This window comes from Echiichthys vipera, assembly GCF_963691815.1.
Source record: "Echiichthys vipera genome assembly, chromosome: 15".
Classification (NCBI taxonomy): domain Eukaryota; kingdom Metazoa; phylum Chordata; class Actinopteri; order Perciformes; family Trachinidae; genus Echiichthys; species Echiichthys vipera.
The window spans coordinates 4,254,949-4,275,045 of record NC_139840.1 but is presented as its reverse complement, the minus strand read 5'-3'; the positions used below and the strand labels follow the sequence as shown (position 1 = coordinate 4,275,045).

The following is a 20,097-nucleotide window of genomic DNA, read 5'->3' as shown; positions in this document are numbered from 1 at the left end:
CTATTGCCCTATAAAATATTCAGTCCCTACATAATCACTTCACTGTGTTTATTATATCATGCTCTAATTATAGTAATTATGCACTCACAATGTGCTTCAAATGCACCGGCTGTGAGTTCTGACAGAACTTGAAATGAAGGTCAGCTGTGTTTGACGGGGGAACAACTACTGTACTTGACAAAACCTTCTCTTTTCCACCTCTTTTCATTTCCTCCCTTTACCATTATCTTATTTCTTGGCATGGTAGGGGAGCAGCATGGGGCCAAAGCAGCATCAACAACAAAGCAAAGGAAATAAAAGTGTCATAATTAAGCAAACACTCATAATCGGTGTTAGTCTTCACTGGCTCAGGGGCAACAGTGATTGAGTTGTTGTGTTTTACCTTTTTCACTGTAAATATCTTGTTAATATCATTTGTTCTAATGCAATCATGTAACTTTGATAATAGTGGTAATATTTTGACAGCAGCACTTTTTTCCTCTGTGCAGTTTAAGGAGAGGGCAACACCCACCTTTAGCCATCTTGTTGAGGACCATATCGATCAGGACGTAGGTCCCACTTCTTCCTGCACCGTCACTGCACGGGGCGGGCGAGAGACCAGGACACAGCATAGGGGGGAGAAGAGAGAGAGAGGGAGAGGGAGAGAGAGAGAGAGAGAGAGGATAGACAGAGAAGTATTATTTCAATGAAACAGTCAATTTCACCTAAGTTCAAGTGTTTTATTCTAATTACACACAGAGCAACTTTTCTATATTGCTCACATCCTTTTTTTCATAATAATAAAGAAAAGCTCTTAAAAATGATTATGACATAAAAGATTACAATAACCAACACGTCTACATGACAGGAAAACCTCTCGCAAACTTAATCTACTGTTGCTGCTTTTCACTAAAGTATGTCCTGTCTTGTCTTTGTACATTGCATATAAAAATGCTAAGTCAAATTTCCATGTTGCCTGGATAGTTTATTTATTATGCAGCAGAAATTAATGTGGATTTCTGTAAAAGCAAACCGGATAGGTCAATTCTGACGCGTTTAAATTCTTCTTTTTAGGGACCAGTTTTTAGGGTTTTTAATTCCTTTTTAATTAGGGGGAAAGAAAGAGAAAGAGGGGAAGACACAGCAAAGGGCTGCAGGTCGGATTCAAACCCAGGCCGCTGCCAAGCTCTGAGTCTATGTGGGGCACACACTCTACCCATTGAGTTAGAGGCCACCGCGAGATGTTTTCATTTAGTTGCTGTTACTAATGAAGCAGCCGTTGTTTTCCTCGTTTCCTTAGAACAACTGTATTAAATCCTTTATGTATTTAATCATATAAGCACATGCAACAACTATTGAGATTGTTGTGTTTCCTTCTGGTAACAGCTCCTGCTCTCAGGGGTTAGAACACCGCATGATCACCAAAGTCTTTCCAGCTTCACATGGAAGACGCTGAACCCGCTCAGCTGCTTTTTTTGTGTTTTTTCACCATCGGCAAACCAAACTGACAGTAACAGCTCTTTGTTTACCGGCCATTATCTTCCATCCTATTGACTTTTACAAGTTCAGTCTGGCAGCTCTGTATTTTTACTCAGACGAGGACGATTAAATGTTCTCTCCGTTGCTGCTGATGCAAATTCAAATAGGATTGTAAACCCGTAAAATGATTAAATCCGAAGTGTTAACAGGCGTTTGGAAGTCAGCACGTCCCACTGCTGCAGTAAAGTAATGCACTGTAATTGGTGTGTTAGTCACTTATTTATGAATGTAGAAATTATGTCCAGCGCAAAGAAGGAAATCAGGTGACGTAAGAATGCTAAAATCCACATATGGAGGACTTTCTCCGGGGGACGGAAGTCATGTAGCCAAACCACAACCTATTTTCTAATTTCAGCTTGTTGTTTTATTTTTTTCTGGAGTGCAGTCGGACTTAACCTGACTCCAGTGTTGAGCAGGTGAGCAGCAGTCAGAGACATTACATATGTCGAGGTTTACGAGTCACTAATGCTATTTCAAGGGGATAAACGACTTCAAAGGCGTACGATTATGGAACAGAACAGCTGAAGCTGGTTATTTATTGCTCAGGAATTAACATCAAAATATAAACCGGTTTAACAACAAGAGCAACATGTTTTATAGTTTGACACACGCATAAATGTATGTTCTTGTAAAAAAGGAAATGTCAAAACGCGAGAAGAGACTGATGGCAGTGCATAAAAACAGAATTAGACTCTGTAATGTATGTGGAGGGAATATTTTGTATCCCAGATTTATTTCAAGTGTTGAAAATTGATGTCTGTACCTCTACCAGTCTATTTCATGGCTGCTGTGTAATCCAGCAAACTCAAGAGTGTGTGTGCGTGTTTGTGTGTTAGAGAAAGTGTGTGTGTGACAGCGATTTCATTTTCACTAGGCCTTGGTTATTTTCTGCAAGCCTACACACACGCACGCACGCATGCAAGCAGGCAGGCAGGCACATACACACACACACACACACACACACACACACACACACACACACACACACACCCACACACACACACGTGCACACACACACACACACACACACACAGACTCAAATTAATTGAGCAGCACCATGGCAGTATCAGAGTGTGTGTCTGTTCTACACAAATACTATTACTCTGATCTCAGTTTGTGTGTTTCCTTCTGTGTGTGTGTGTGTGTGTGTGTGTGTCTGTGCGTGCTTGCGCGTGTCTCGTACAGGTGATTAGATCATCCGTCGTATCGCTGCACCTTGCCAGCATTATTACAGGGCGATCAAAGATATGTGGTGTGCGTGTGCGTGTGTCAGCAGAAGCCTGAGGGATGTGAGCAAACACGTCAAGATGTCTGCTGCCTTCTCTCATTCTCTTTAGGATGAGAGGCAGAGAGAGGGAAAGAAAATAAAAATATAAGAGAATGAGAGGAGGATAGAACAAGAGAAAAAATATTGTATATCTATACATGGTAAAAAAAATAGAGCGAAAGCCAGAGAGAGAAAACAAAAGAAGTTACAGAAGAGAAGCTCTCTGAATGTTGTGTGATTATAGCTTTGTGCACGGTGACTCTTCTGTTGGCTCACCTCTCGTTGGCTTTAGGGTGATAAGTGGCCGTGCACAGTTGGCTCTGACACACGCGTTTAAAAGATCTAAGGTCGCACTCACACTGTCCTTCCGCACCGGGCCAAAACCGTTTTTTCAGCTACAGCCTAGTGCGTTTGACCAGTGTGAGTGCAACCACTCCGCGCATAACTGCGGCCAGCTGGCCGTCCACGGCCCGTCTGAGAGAGGTGGGCTTTTGTAGAGCGTGTTTGCACATGTACGAGCACACCCACGTGTACGAGCACAAGGCCTACGACGGTTCTGACGTAATTTATGTGCGCCTGTTGGGACATAGAAGATAGAAGGACGGACCATGCGAAATAAATGTCAACTTCACAATTCCAAATGGTTTATCTTATACATTGGATAATTATCTAGCATGGTTAATGCTTGTATGTGCCAAGATGATTATCTTCATCACATATTGGGAACAGTGATGTGTGTGTGTGTGTGTGTGTGTGTGTGTGTGTGTGTGTGAAGGTTTTATACCTGCAGTTAAACAACTGGAGGTTTGTTCAATTAGATTTTTACCAATGTACTTTTACTTTTAAGGTAACTTGGGGACTTCAGGATGATCTTATTGCTGTGGCTGGTGCCCCATAAAGACAGGTCTCACACGCTGGTGTCGCCTGGCAATTTAGCTGAGAAGTGTAGAGTTTCATCATCCAGGAAGAGCCATTACACCATATTAAATAATAGATCACTTAGTGGAAGAGTGAGCAGAAAGACGTAACGGCTATCTGTTTGGGAATTGAGTTTTTCTCACTAATCCGATCATTGCATGACGCTGCCACCACAAAAAACTGTATTTCTGTTAAATACAGATTTAATTATGTCTCACTGGTCTGGAGCTATTTCCTGAGGTGATGGGGTTATGCAGATGCAATAACGCACGCACGCACGCACGCACGCACGCACGCACGCACGCACGCACGCACGCACACACACACACACACACACACACACACACACACACACACACACACACACACACACACACACACACACACACACACACACACACACACACACACACACACACACACACACACACACACACACACACACACACACACACACACACACATACACAGAGCAGCTGCACCACTGCCTACTTGTATTTACCCTTCTCTCGCTCTCACCCACTGGCTCCAAACAACACGCTGCAAACTTTGAAGAGCGTCCAATTAAAAGTTACCCTCCTCCGTGCACAGTTTGTCAAATTAAATCACAACTTTTTTTTGGCAAATTTTCTTAAGTGAAATGTTTGTTGTCCTCTGCACACTCACAAGTGACATGAGAGCTCCAGAGAAATGCAACGGCAGTGCCGACTGGATAACAATAACCACACGGGACCCGGCTGAGTGCAGCTTCAAATCATCCGAGCAAGTCATTTATGATATAATTAACACCATAAAAAAATCCCATCTCTGTCAAAACAAACATTTTATAACCCTGAATGTAAGCTGGGGCAAATTCAACATGAAAGAGCAGAAATACAGGAAGAGGATTAGAGCACGTATTCTACTTGCCTGCAGTGGACTATGATAGGACACGAGCGTCCCCGGTAGCACTTGTTAACTTTTCTGTAAAAAACACAGAACAGAAAAACAAGCTCAGTGAAAAACATCACAGGTACAGAAACACACACAGCCAGTACATCATGTGTCTGAGTTCAAAAGAATAATAAGGACAAAGAACAGCACGCACAGTACTTTAATTATGTTTTTATTGGGAAGAAAAGGACAGAAATGTTCCTTACGACGGCCAAAATTCTCATTACGTTTGTTATAGTTGAACAACTTTTAGATCATCACAAAAATATTCTCTAAGCTCGTGTTTTTTACCTGTTAACACATGAATACAGAAGCATACAGTTCACCATTTGGTTCACACCACTTACCACACCTGTATGATTTTTGTGTCTTGTAGCAAAACTGTTTTTCATTGCTAGTTAAATAATTAATATTTCCTGAGTTCAGCCCTGAAAAACACTCTAGACCAAGGATGTCAAAGTCAAATACATCAGAGGGCCCAAAAAAACAAATTTGCTACAAGCCGAGGGCCGGACTGGTTCAATGTTTATTAAAACATATTAAAATGTTTGCATATAACATATTGAACCAAGACCTAACACAGTGTACCGTATTTTATTTAATGATTAAATCAATAATCCAATATTTTTGTACGGCTCTGTCAGTGATTTCAGGTGAAAACATTTTTCAACAGACAAAAAACAAACTTCCTTCAAAGAGAAAACACACGTCCTGTACATTGAATGAATAAAGCAATATTTTCTTATGACTTTAGTTATTTCAAGGAAAACATTTTCAACAGGCAAACAGCAAAAAAGAAAACATGTTCCTTAATATCAAGATAAAGACTCTGCCTCCCACCGAGCTTGAAACACCCTGTGCTCATCGTCCACCCTCCGTTTAGCCATTATTGGGGAGTGGGGATGCTGAAAGTTGACATCTGCCCTGAATGCTGAGGCGACGCTGCAGTGAGTTTGTGGGCTACCGTTGCATTGTGGGTAAAGTATATTCAACATGGTGATGGTTTGTACACTTTAAAACTTAATTAAGTTATAGTTATTGTTACTGTCAACACAGCATCCCTTATGTGGTGCAACATGTTCTATAACTGGCCGCCAGCATACAATTGGAAAAACAACTGTTATCTTGATGATATAAAGAACAATACACGAGTTGAGAATAATAGTTATATTGTTGATGTCAATGTCTCTCCAAGCCAAGACCATGTTTTCCATAAATCCCACTTTCTCATGTTAAGTAGCGGTTCTTGGTTTTAAGGTCAAATCTTTCTTCTTTGGTTTTACTGACAAATAAACAAGTTGAAAGATTATTATATCTACAGTCATCTGTACAATGGTTTATTAAAACACCACACATTTTTATAACTATAGAGAAAGGGATTGTGATGGAAGCACGAGTGAGCAACTCAATGCATTGTGGGATTGGCAGACGGGGAGCTATGGTGAAGATCTATGTAAGAGACCGAGGAGCATGGATGGACTGACAGGCTTCGGTTTCCTACGTTATAGGAGCTCTAATAGCTTCTTATTGAAGTGACCATCTGCAAGAAGCAGCTTGCTAATAATAGTAATAATAATAATGATAAACTGTGGTACCGTTAGCATTAACAACAGGGCCCTTCACTACACTAAGATAATGTTTCATTACAGGTTTTCTCTCTTGATTTGTGCTTCTTGTTGCTGTTGTAATGAATCAAAGCTATGTGCGAAAACCACCCAGAATTAGATGTTTTTAAAAAAAGATAAGCATCCCATTCTACACCTAAATATATCATACATCAAACAAGATATATTTGCATTCATGTTTCTTTCATACATGCATAAAGATGTTGAGAGCTGCCTCAAAGTTATTATCCTTCTCTAAAAACCGTGGTAAAAGCCTGACACCATGTTCATGAAAAATGCACAGCAGCCGGTGGATATACACAAACACCCGGCTTCTATCTGAGCGAGAAGCAGCGAGCTGTGAGTTTGATCACAGCTGGAAATCGTCCGATTGTATTTCACGGTGATAACTCTAAATAACACTATTCAGCCGGAGCATATTATAAAAAGGAACAGTGTGTGTGGTGTGCGTGTAATCCATAATGCATCACTCAGTCAAGGGAAGAAAGCTCCGGCCTGTGATGTGGATGCTTCACTTTTTCCTTCCTTGAACGGAAAGTTTCCATGGTCGTCTACGTTTAGAGTGAATTCGGTGACCATTGTTTGCTTGAAACTTTGTCGTAAACAGCTTTTTAAAACATTTTCCCAGAGCTTATTTATTGGCAACGTGATAACTGAGGAAACTCCATTCACAGAGGAAGACAACGTGATGTGTGTGAGAGGTCTTACAAAAGCTAGTACGCGGACCTTGAGTTAGGATAAATACTTTATAGTGGTCCAATCCGATCCAAAGAGCTCATGTCTTTGGATCGGATTGTCTATTTTTTCAGTTCGTCTGTCAGCAAAAAACTCTATTTTCATGAAACTCGGTGGACGGGTGAAGCACGGACACATGAAGAATCCAAACATTTTTGGAGTGGATCCGAATCAACGGGTGGATACACCGATTATTTTTGTGCTGCATTCATGCAGTGTTAGAACAATCAGAGAAATCAATTTCCTACAGGGAAAATTCACACTGCATTTACATTGAGATTGAGATAGGGCACGTGTTTGGACATTTTTACTTTACTTTTGCACTGAAGGCTACATGGTGGTGTAGTGGTAAGCACTGTCGCCTCACAGCGAGAAGGTTCCAGGTTTGCATGTTCTCCCCGTGTCTGCGTGGGTTTTCTCCGGGTTCTCCGGTTTCCTCCCACAGTCCAAAGACGTGCAGGTGTTCGGTTCATTGATGACTCTAAATCACCCGTAGGTGTGAATGGTTGTCTGTCTCTGTTCGTCTCTATGTGCCCTGTGATAGACTGGCGTCCTGTCCAGGGTGGACCCCGCCTCACGCCCGATGTCAGCTGGGATCGGCTCCAGCCCCCCCGGGATAAGCGGTTGAAGAGGAATGAATTTTGCACTGAATCAATATCCAATATGTAGATCGAAATGTACTGATCTGAATGCAGGAGAATTAAAAAAATTAGAAGTCCCTGGCAGTTATGTTGTTATGTTGGGATATCTAGGACAGACAATGTGCTGGATTGACAATACATGGGTTATGGCAGCAGATTGTGATGGGGTTTCCTGAGGCCAAGAGATGAACACACATCACAAAAACTGAAGAAAGGAAATCTTTCCACCTAAAAACCCCACCCGTTAACCCACCAAAAATGAGAAATCAGAGCTCGCTGCAGACAATTGAAGTGGTGTTACCATGGAAACAGCCGGCAGAGAATAATCAACAGGCGGGGGTGTGTAGAGGGGTGTGCGATTCAAAGGAAACACCCCATGAGAGAGATTCAAGCTTGACCGAGAGAGAACAAGAGTCAGACGGAGAGAAATAAAAGAGAGAAACCGATGAAATGGATGAAGAGGGAAGACGGATGGTGAGACAAAGAGAGAGAGATACAAGAATGTAGTCACACGCTAACATTTTCAGGTCGTTCTCATATAAAGACCTAAACATGGGGACTGTTCCACTGAACCATGAGCCAAGAGAGTGATTTATTTCCATACGTCAACAGGTGAGAAGCCCGTTTGACTGGAAAATATCAAATCCAACGTGCAGACATGAGATGTTAAGGTGCGGTTGCTACTGTGTGCCAAATTGATAAGAATGATTTAATGGATCTCTGTGTGCCTTGTCCAAAAAAAAAGAGGAAATAATGTTTAAAAGAGGAAGAGAATGTGTTCAAATTGATGCTTTTCTGAAGAGTTCACAGATAATGACATTGTGAAGTCATCGCAGAAGGAGTGTGTTGCATTTTACCCCTGCACTGCTGACTACATCACAATTCTGTAAACATCTGCATTGTAAGATCATCTGTACCAGGGATGTCAAAGTCAAATACATCAGAGGGCCAAAAAAACAAATTTGTTACAAGCCGAGGGCCGGACTGGTGCTCCTTAATATCAAGATAAAGACACACAGCTGTGTGAACATGTGCTCTGCCTCCCACCGAGCTTGAAACACCCTGTTCTCATCGTCCACCTTCCGTTTAGCCATTATTGGGGGGGAAAGTTGACATCTGCCCTGAATGCTGATGAATAATGAAGCTGAGGCGGCCCACTTGCGGCGCTGCAGTGAGTTCACAGGCTGCATTGTGGGTAATGTAGTTTTGGTGCGTGAAAACCACCAGCAGGCGGCTGTGGCGTGCGGGCCGGTTCTAATACTGATCAAATATCATCCCGGGGGCCAGGATAATTCATGCGTGGGCCGGATCTGGCCCGTGGGCCTTGACTTTGACACCCATGATCTATACTGATGCTTGAAATGAGTAATCGCAGAGAAGATTAGCGGTGATGGTGGGCCCGAAAGGAGAGGAAAAAAAATGATGTATCCTCAGGAGTCAGAAATCAAGCGGGACGGATTGGTACGGCTTGGCCCAACTCAACTCGCTCCCTTTGGCTCTCCATATAAAAAAACTTGTGGAAAGTACCTGGTGCCTGTTACTTTCCTTAGCACCACCTCGACCAAGATCCCAAGTGAGTTTAGAGGATACTAAGATAGAGTTTAGTGTGTGTTGTGTGACTCAACTCATTTCTGTGCATGAGACCAGAGAGAAATACAAAGTGCTCAGTTACTGCTGATGAAACCCAACATTTCCAGACAGAAAACAAAACAAAGGGTGACTTTTATTTTGAAAAATTTATAGGAAATGATGGGTTTATCCACGGTTTTACCCCTGCTTCTGAGGCTCGCCGGCAAAGTTGCAACGTAAGCACATGAATATCTGTAGTAATATGCTACATATTTGTGAACTCGGGTACTTGTTCTGAAAGTAAAAATAAGGTTATTGTCTATCAACGGCCCTCTGTGCCAACACCGCTACCTTTTGCCAGACAACAGCGGCACACAGAGCTCCAGAGAGCTGCTGATAAGAGCAGGAACCCCGGAAGAGAAGCACGAGACATCCCTGATATTATGGAAGCAACAACCATAACCAATGATTCCCTGCCAGTGGCTGCTGGGACATGAGAAATACTTTAATAATAATATTCTAATGTTTTATAAACCCACGCCACTGAAGACACGCCTACAGCGGGTCGCCACTGCAGTGGGAATTTCAAATCTCTGCCGTGCTGGGCTGACGCACAAAGTAGAGTCGAGTTGAGCTGGTACCATGCAGGGGAAAAATGCCAAAGGAAGGATGTAAGAGAGAGGAAGAGACAGATAAAGGCCGGGAGAGAGAAAGACAAAAGCCAGAGAGGAAAGGAGGCATGGCAATGAGGAGGTGGGAGAAGATCGGAGGCAGTCAAGCAGATCATGAGCAAGCAAAAAGGAGAAAGGTCATCTCAGGTCACTGGGCACAGCGAGGAGAGTGAGAGAGGAGAGAGATGAAGGAGGTGGAAGGAAAGGGAGGAGGGGAAAAAAGGAGTATAAGGAAAGGGAGGGGTGGGGGTGGGGGGGTCCATGAGGCCCCTTGGTTGCAGAGTCACAGTCTCCAATGATCACTTTTGTGACTATGCAACTGGGCTTATATTACTAGCTGCAACATCACAAAAATGACACTGGCAACCGCAAGTTAGCTGGTAAAACGGGGGGAAGGACAGAGAGGGTTTGTAAGCGATGCTTCGGCTCAGTCAGTCAGTTGTGAGTGAGGCAAAAAAACAACAACATGCCAACAAGAGCATAAAAGAAGGAGAGATCAGCCGGCCTCCTCGAACCATCGAGGTGGAAAAAAAGGAAAAGGAGGGGAGGTTGTTATTGTACCATATCCACAGTAATAAAAGTAAAAAATATCTCCCTCTGAGCTTTCTCCATTGTGCTCTGACCTCGCTGCCCTGTGAGTAAAGGCAATATTTCCTAACTGATGGTGGGTGGCGACGCCCACCAGACCCTTTATATTAGCTGTGACCACGACCTCTCACTCTCGATATCTCACCTAATTGATGTGCGCCAGCAGCACGGCAACACCGCGTCTATATATAAAGCCCCGTTTGGGTCTATTGCTGGAGAAAATCCACAGTGAATCAAAGAACAGGGGCCGGGGCGGCTCCCACCTAATAGGCAATACAGTATATCAGTTTAAAAGAGGTCGAAGGAGGGGAGCGGCTATAAAGGCACCGGAGATAAAGGATCACTCCGGCAGAGTTCCCTCAGTGCATCCTAAATTACACTTTTATTGACTGGAAAAGGCCCAGGATGTTTGAGGGTATATAGATATTTCTCTGTCCAAATCTCAGGGTCACGAGTGAAAACTCCGGGAGAAGTGAGAGGTTTGAGGTTATTACGCTATGAGTGAGCCACAAAAGCCTCTCAAAGCCGATGTGGTTAAGGTGTGTGTGTGTCTGGGTCGTTCTATTCAACCTCCTTTAATTTCTTTTTGTTTTAAAGGGAAAATGCATCCACAACCATCCCTCATAGATTCCTCAATTCAGCCTTGTCAGTATTTTAAGTGAAAGGCATAAAAGGCTGAAGTTGACTATGGTGCATCCCAGGTTGGTGCCCACCTTACTGTCTTTTGTTCTTCTATTACAGTTTGTCTTTCGACAACCTTCAGAGAAACTTGCGAGGAGCTCCTGCTGCATGAGGAGTGAAAACATAGAGAAAGAAACAGAGGACATGTGCAGAGGCTGCTGAACCCACGAGAACAGCTTTTGGATTAATAAACGTGACACCTTTCATCACCGGAGACACAGATGCAAGATCAGCAAGACTCAAAACACGTGCAAAGCATTTCCTCATTTTGATAATGTTCAGCTACTTTCACACAGTTCTTAGGTCTTTCTTACGAATATCTAGATCTTTTTGAAGACTCAGTGAGGTAAAAAGCTTTTTTTGAAAAAACAACAACCTGCGGTGATTAAAAAAAACAAAACATGACACAATGTGGTCTTCTTGCTTCAGAAATGAACACTGTTATGAAAGTGTTTTTTTCCTCCACAGGCCTCTTTCAAAAAGACTTACAGAAGTTTCCTTAAGGCCTTCTCAAACCTCTGTGCTTTTTCTATCAACATTAAAAGCAGGCTTTTGGACTTTTGTGTACTTCAAATGAAAAGGACTTCTGAGAAACTCTTTAAGTAAAATCCTAAAAAGTCTTTATCACGTGGACAGAACAGAAAAAATAGGTTGAAAAAACAACTCTGAGTGGCATCTACCTAGTCAGGCACACTAGACCACAACGTAGAGGCTGGTTGGGGGTCCTCTGGCCTTTGTTTGTGCATTATCAAGGTGCTGTGTTGACTTTGGTGCAATTTGACCAGATGGTGGCGGCCTTAATATTTCAGCCTGTAACTTTTGAACAGCAGGTCTCACAAACAATGTATTTTCCTCCTGAATTCAGTGGGTCCAGGCGTATCTATCCATATATACCACGCCCATTTGTGTCTAGATCGATTTTCCACCATTTTGAATGCTTTTCTTTACTCCTCCTGCAAATTTTGAACTATCGTTACCAAACTTGATACAGATAATCTCTCGAGAGAGTAGGAAAAATAACTCATTTTGCAAGAATAGTGATATCTCCTGAACGCTTTGTGCTATTGCAACCCCATTTTGGTGCAAACGTGTAGATATGAGTGGCCATGGCAAATTCGACTTTTGTCTTTTGGCCAATAGGTCACCAGCTATTTTAGCAGCATCATCAAACTATAAAGTAATGTCTGTCTGTGTATGTATGTATGAATGACTGTCCTCAGGAACCACTCATCCAATTCACTTTGCTGGTGTATTGCTAAGGACCCAAGGGAGTGCAGTGTGAAGTCGATCAGATGAGCGGTTCTCTGGAACGTTGCGAACAGCACTTCTAGGGATCAAGCAATCAGCCCTTCCCAAATAAGGAAGCACTCCAAAAAGGGGAGGGCCCCCCACTCCCCCCCCCCCCAAACAACACTGCAAGAAGCAGTACAGGGGGCTAAGCAATTGGCCCTTTTCGTACAAGTATGCGCTGCGAACAGCCCCGAGTAGGCAATGCACTAGTAAGAACATTATTGGCAGCATTTGCAGTGGGAAGCGTGTGAGTGATGACAGTCTTGTTGCTGCACTACCAGCTCATACTGTTTTCTTGTCACAGCTACGGTAGCTCCATGAGTAGCAAATGAGGCATGGATATCTGCTTCCTCCCCCAATGCCAAGAATTAGCAGTGATAAGGACAGCAGCACGAGGCTATTGGAGAAAAAAAAGGGCACGAAGCCATTCCTTGAAAACCCCCCAGTGATTTCAAGAACTAACCGTACGACAACAGAAGTCTTAGTTTACTTTCAAAATATCTGTTCTCTACCTGCGGAAGTCCAGGAGCGTCCGGCTGGTCTCTGGCACGTTCTGGTTGAGCCAGGTCAGGAAGTGGAACTGAGTGACGGTTCGAGTCTCGTTGGTCTGCATGTTCTTAAGGTAAAAGCTACGAACCAAGAAATCGTCACACCAGATGTGTTCGGACACCAGGTTCACCTGCATAGACACACAAATGTACAATGAATATGCATATTAACAACATTTATAGTCACTAAATTGAGAGAAAAGTGAAAATCAGCTTCTCTGTTTTTACTACTCTGCATACAATTATCATAATTACCAACAATACTACAGTACATACAGTATAACGCCCACACTTTCAGAAGACAAAGATACAATTGATAGATTGGAGAGCCCCCCTTTTTAAAAAGGAAAGCCAAATATTTATGTCCTTATCTTAAACATTGCATACAGATGTCTCATGTTGGCCAATGGGCAATGACAGAGTTACAGCTCACCCCTCAAGCAGTCAGTGCTGAGTCATTTTACCTCGTAGATGTGATACAAGTTGGATCCTTCATCGGGCCAGTAGTGGTAGCACTGCTTCATGCCGCTCTCGACGAGAGGTGTCAACATAACAATAACCACGCAACCGTTCTCCCATACCATCTGCAAACAAAACAAAACACACACTGAGTAAATGCCTCCTATGCCACAAAATAGGAGCGCCATCGTCACCTTGAACTGATTCTCTCTTCTCTTCTCGAAGCTTTGAAGGCCTCTTACTTTTAAAACCAGGCTAGCATTTATTAGTGGAGACAGATTTTTAACAAAACAGTAATATGATTTATTTTAGCGTACACAAGCTGCGTTACAGTGCGTTCAGCTGATTGTTGAGGTGCTTATAGGTGAGTAGTCATAATGTATTATAATCCCCATCAGTCTACCTCTAGTTTATAACTAGTCAAGAGCATCAATAAGACACCTGAAATTATAATTCATTATAAGTTACATCTGTAATGTTTTATGACTGTTGATGTAGTGCATCAGAACGGATTATATGTGTTTATGAGTGCAGTCATGACGCATTATAATTCACTGTGAACAGCTTTTCTGGGGGATTGTCTTAAATCCTACACACTGGACCTTAAAAAGACTTGCAGTTTCTCAAAAGTACAATCTATTTTTCAACCAGGGACTTCTGTTGCCAAGTCAAGCTAGAGTCACCTTCTTAAAGCAACTTGGAACAAGATCTCACACGAAGCTGTCAACACTCCACAAAATCTCGGGAACACTGACATGTGTCCTCACTCACCCACTCGCTTGGATATTGGTCCCTGATCGGTTTAAAGTTTGTGCTATGTATCATTTTGGAGGGGTAGACGTGTCTATTTTGGGGGTGAGGTGAAAATGAAATCTTAGTTTGAAACCAAACACTTCAAGAGGTGTTAACTACATTTCAAAGTTTGGTAAGAAACTACGAGAAAGTCAAGCGTTGTAAGGCGAGAAATAATTGCTGTCGAGGCTGTTCCCTCCCCCAACTGGGTCATTCCACATTGAGACTCGGCACGCGGTCGTATTTTACTCCTGCTGGCACTCATATTCTCATAGCCAGAGGGTGGGCTGGCTCTGGAGATCCATTCGCCTCTGATCGGAGGTAACAGCCAGCCGTTAATGGAAGACATAAAACAACACCACTCCCACATCATTGCGTTAGAAAATCAAGATGGCCGCACATGCCGTTCGGTCAGCAGCACAGAAACACTTCTCCAGAGATTTAACCAACGTTAATTACGCCGTGTTTTGAATTACTGCACCTCGACACACTCTCCTCTCAGCTCGCACTGCAACCCTGATTGGTCTTGTGGATTTAAAGACGTGACAGTGCACTTTTTTTGAGAAATGGAGTTAATTCGCTTTAGCTGACAGGGTGAGAAGTGGCCGGTTCCCTCTCTTAAAACTTGCCGTTTGTTAAAATGCTAATTTAATTTAAACTGTTGTTTATCCAGGAGAAAAAGTTAACTGCACACCGTGCTCTTTTAAAGCTCTGCAGTGCTGAACATCACACAGGTCCATGTAATAACTTCTGGACATTGTGGAATATTCCCCATCAGTACTTTGCTCAAGGGCACCTCAGCAGAATCCTGATGGGGAACTTGTCATGCAATGATGGCAGCTTCTGATTAAAGACTGTAATGCTGGTTAACAGGGCCACAACACAACAACAAGCCTGGATAAAGTATCTAAGTAGTGAAGCCTGCGAATCATTTGAGAACATCTAAAGAGATGAATCTATTATCTGCAGAAGTTCTGGTCTGAGAGTTTTAGACAAAATCTTTAAGGATCGTTTCAGCTGTGAGCTAAAATACGTGCACTTCAGTAGAATAACAGAAACGAAATATTCATTTTGAGGTGATAATGGGCGCTGTAACACCTTTAAGTGTGTGATGTGGGGTTAAAGGCTCTCTCAGCACTAGAAACCGGCTTAATTGCAACACATTTGCATTGCGTGGTCACCGTTTGTGAAGCAGAGAAAACACTCAAAACAATCATCCGACTAGGATGTGATAAAAAAAAACGGAATAATTTGCTTTACGACTTTCACTTATTGCAGAATGAGGATGTTGGTATTTCTTAGCGCATTTTGAATGTGGCCTCAAAGCAAGAAGGTTCTGGGTTAGAGCCCACCGACCGGCTGGGACCTTTCTGAGAGGAGATGGCCTCTTCTCCCTGCGCAGGTTTCCTTCCACAGTCCAGAGCCCCTTTAACACGTGCACCGCAAACCTGAATTTATCTCGACATTACCAGGCGGAGCTGTATGTGAGAACGCAAATGTCCAAATCAGTTGCATCTGACATCAAACTGTTTGACCTCCCAGCTCCCTACACCCAAGTCTGTTTAATCTCCGTGTGAGCCCATGTTTGAATACAGCTCTTTGTCAGAAAGGACCAACGCTGAAATCATCAGACGAGTTTGATGAACTTGTCGATGTTCGATGAACACACACGCTTTACCCAGGCACGACCCCTTGCCAAGAAGCTTAGCCAGAAGGTGAGAACACCATCTTACTCTGTCTCTGCAGCCCCTTTCACACAGGGATTCACTACAGCTCTGCAATGAAGGTAGACCACAATGTCAGCTTTTTCTTTTTTTCAATTATTTTTTCTGCAGTTTTCAAGCCTTTATTTAGCAGGACAGACAGGAAATGAGGTGAGAGAGATGGAGCAAAGGGCCGCAGGTCAGAGTTGAATCCGCGGCCGCTGCCTCGAGGACCTTCAGCCTCTTGACATGGGGCGACTGCCCTAACCACTGCGCCACCGACCGCCCCGCAATACCAACAATTTGTTCATTCACACAGCCCCAGTGTGTGTTTTCACAGAGCAGCCAGAATTATAGAAGCTAAAGAGGCATCGACTCTGTGTGAGCCGATCCGCACCTCTCTAACCCAACCCACAAACCACCACCTTTATACAGTATAGTAGCACCATACAGAGGGAGACAGAGACGGACTGCAGTGCCGCAGCACCGTGTTTGAGTGAGAGAGAGAGAGAGAGAGAGAGAGAGAGAGAGAGAGAGAGAGAGAGAGAGAGAGAGAGAGAGGAGAAAGGGAAAGAAATTGCACACAATGTTTCTGGGTTATTAATAACTAAGGCTACTCTGAATGCTGCTTTGTCACTTTTTGACCCTCCCGTGGGTTGACTACTGTGAGTCGTTCCACCCTGCAGACTGTCCCTTTAACACAGGCATTGATTCGGTGCTGCTCTGTGACCTGCGTTGCTGGCTCAAAGGCTCAACAGGTCTGTCCCTCCTTTACCATCTCCCTACCTTTCCCACACACAGCGCGGTGTAATAAAGCTACACCAGCATTGAACTGCCAGTGTGAAAGGGACTTATGCGTAAGCCCTGTGATTGACTGACGGGGGATCTGTCTAGGGCGTTGCCCAGCACCCTCAAGGATAAGTGGGTATAGCTAATAGATGGATAATGGATGGGCATTTTAAATGAGCTGTCTTTTATATTTCACTCAAGGTTATTGGGAGTAGCAGCAGCTGAGCCATGACTTTACAAGAGTCTCAGATCTCTCTCTTTCCAGCCTGCATGGTAACCAGCAGTACTGGGAATGCAGCAGGGAAGGAAGTTGTTTGACAAGGGGACCTTTCCTTCCAGCACACACACACACACCACTGCACACACTTACATGCTACAACTGGCCAGAATAACTTATCGATCCCCTGGTCTGAGATTCAAACCCAATCCAACATTTGGGACAGTGGGGAAAGTGTTTCCTGTCCCCTGCATTAAAAACGTGTCCCACTGTGGACTGGTGTGTGTATGTTTTTTGTGCGCGCACAGTGGTGGTGTCAGAGGCGTTGCTGGGCAGTGAGCATGATGGAGAAGGAGAGAATAATAACGACATCCATAGAACAAGCTGGTCTCCCGTGTGGATCGCTGCACTAATAAAAATAGGCTAACTCTTGTTTAAGAGAGGAGAACATATTGATTTTTGTTGTTTGTATGTATGTGTGTGCATGTACAGTGTGTGTGTGTGTTTTTACCTGCCAGAAATCAGCCACAGTGGAGGGCAGAGGGCCTTGAGTGGCGATGTAGGCCGGGTTCCTGGGATCGTGATCCATCTGAGGAGCGAGGGAAAAGGAAGAGAGAGAGAGAGAGAGAGAGAGAGAGAGAGAGAGAGAGAGAGATAACGTAAGGTTAGAAATGCTGACTGCATTCTCTCTCATGGGAGTCCTGGACAAAATGGCAGCACGTAGTTAGTTAGTATTAAAACAAAGCATTGGTCACTTGCACTTTGAAAGCATAATATACAGGATGATATACTTTAATTTGAATATTTGCATTGTTGCACTTTAAGTGACTTCCACCTTGTTAAGTGAACGAACTCAAGTTAAAACACAAAGTTTGGACCGTATCAAATCTTAACTTACTGCAGCTTTGAGAGTTAACAGAAGAGAAAACTCTGAGCTGGACAACCTCAAAGGCGAAACTTTAGAATTTAGGTCAAATTCTCTCTGGCTTCAAATTTTAATTTAAAGATACTTGTTTGGGGTGATCAGAATTTTAATTTTCTAGCAAAAGCCTTCTTTTCAGGGCGCACTCACACTGTCCTTCCGCACCGCGCCCCCGGCTTTAGGGTACTTGTCCCCCCTCCCTCTCCCCCTGCGCCCCAGGCCTGTTTGTACTCACACTACCTGGGCCTCGGCCAATGCTTCTTGCTGTCCATACGTCATCACGCCGTAACACGTCCCACGCATTGATTGACGTCATCGCGATGCGTCTCTTTGTTTACAAATCTTTCCATAGACCTCAGAGTTTTTGTGCGTCTTGTCGACTGTTTTTGAATCTTTCCATCGACCAAATCTGCAGTAAACACTCCACCTCCGCATCACACCAACGTGAACCTTTCGCCGCCATTGTTGTTGTTGTTAAATGTCCGCGCATGGTCCGTCCTTCTATTTCCTATGTCCGAACAGGCGCACATAAATGACGTCAGAACCGCCGTAGGCCTCGTGCCGTGGACGGCCCGCTGTTCGCAGTTATGCGTGGAGCGGGTGCACTTACACCTCACTAGGCTTTAGCTGAAAAAACAGTTTTGGCCCGTACGGAAGGACAGTGTGAGTGCGCCCTCAAAGTCTATGCCAGATATGGGGAATAAATCACCTTTGGGTCCGAGGAAAGTATGCTGCACGATGAGTTTTATGAAAGCTTAAATGAGAAGTGAGAGGGTAACAAGTCAATCAAAGCTTCATAAATAAAAGTATACCACTGAAACGATCTCTGAGAGGCCAAGGGGGGGCCACTTCACCTCAGCACACAGCCGTTCAGAGAGGGTTTAGTGCTCTGCAGCCTCAGTGCATTGTGCTACACTTAGACATTCAATTCCAGCACATTACATTTGTACATTTCCATTTGCAAAAACTTTTGTTTTCCCAAATGACCTCCTTCTCAATTTACTGTTCTTATAATCACGGCTGGAAGCTTCTTGGTGAAGAAGGTAAGAGTTTAACTTAATGGAAATTACAGAAGGATGGCGTAGGCGTCGAGAGCAAACGACAGGAGACGAACGTGAGGTGAATTTGAGAGCGTGTGAGTGACACCCCTACCTATTACCATGCAAATTGTACGGTAAATGTAATAATTGGGAAGACCAATTTAGCTGGAAGCAATTACAGGAGGAAGACAGATAATTCCTAGGGTTTTTTCCTGCACACTAAATTGTCTTTAATGGTTCTCTGTTCCTTTTGTGAATGCCAAACAATAATGTGCTTCTAATGAACTTAAAATGTAGAGAAAAGGTGACAGGGTACAGGGGAGGGCTAAACGTCCACAGACAGAACTAAGTGGTGGTAAAGCAGCACAGGTGACAGAATTAAATGATGGCATTGTACTTTTCTGAAAACCACAGAAACATTGATGAAAAAAAATCATTATTACTTAACGTACCGGCCTTTAAACTGACTCCAATGTAAAACCATTCATGTCATTATTACAGGTGATGACCAGGCTTTCATCCCTACATAACAGACGTACATAACCTTAACCATATAGTTTTGTCTAATCCTAACCATGTAGTTTTGTTGTCTAATCCTAACCATGACGTTTTGTCTAATCCTAACCATGAAGTTTTGTCTAATCCTAACCATGAAGTGTTGTTGTCTAATCCAAACCATGTAGTGTTGTTGTCTAATCCTAACCATGTAGTTTTGTTGCCTAATCCTAACCATGAAGTTTTGTCTAATCCTAACCATGAAGTTTTGTCTGAACCTAACCATGTAGTTTTGTTGTCTAATCCTAACCATGTAGTTTTGTTGCCTAATCCTAACCATGTAGTTTTGTTGCCTAATCCGAACCATGTTGTTTCGTTGCCTAATCCTAACCATGTAGTTTTGTTGCCTAATCCTAACCATAGTTTTGTTGCCTAATCCGAACCATGTTGTTTCGTTGCCTAATCCTAACCATGTAGTTTTGTTGCCTAATCCTAACCATGTAGTTTTGTTGCTTAATCCTAACCATGTAGTTTTGTTGCCTAATCCTAACCATGTAGTTTTGTTGTCTAATCCTGACCATGTAGTTTTGTTGTCTAATCCTAACCATGTAGTTTTGTTTGCTAATCCTAACCATGTAGTTTTGTTGCCTAATCCTAACCATGTAGTTTTGTTGCCTAATCCTAACCACATAGTTT

General features: G+C 43.3%; 1 protein-coding gene across 1 annotated transcript in view; it reads right to left on the bottom strand.

Annotated features, from left to right (window-relative positions):
- Positions 1 to 20,097, bottom strand: part of LOC310957503 (receptor-type tyrosine-protein phosphatase N2-like) — a gene marked incomplete at its 5' end in the record, with an annotated part of 214,287 nt that overhangs the window by 11,309 nt on the left and 182,881 nt on the right. The window contains 5 exons of the mRNA XM_083928087.1: positions 512 to 576; positions 4,613 to 4,666; positions 12,949 to 13,115; positions 13,449 to 13,568; positions 17,456 to 17,533. Of these exons, the coding sequence (XP_083784213.1) occupies positions 512 to 576; positions 4,613 to 4,666; positions 12,949 to 13,115; positions 13,449 to 13,568; positions 17,456 to 17,533 (484 nt within the window). The remainder of the gene's footprint in view (positions 1 to 511; positions 577 to 4,612; positions 4,667 to 12,948; positions 13,116 to 13,448; positions 13,569 to 17,455; positions 17,534 to 20,097) is intronic.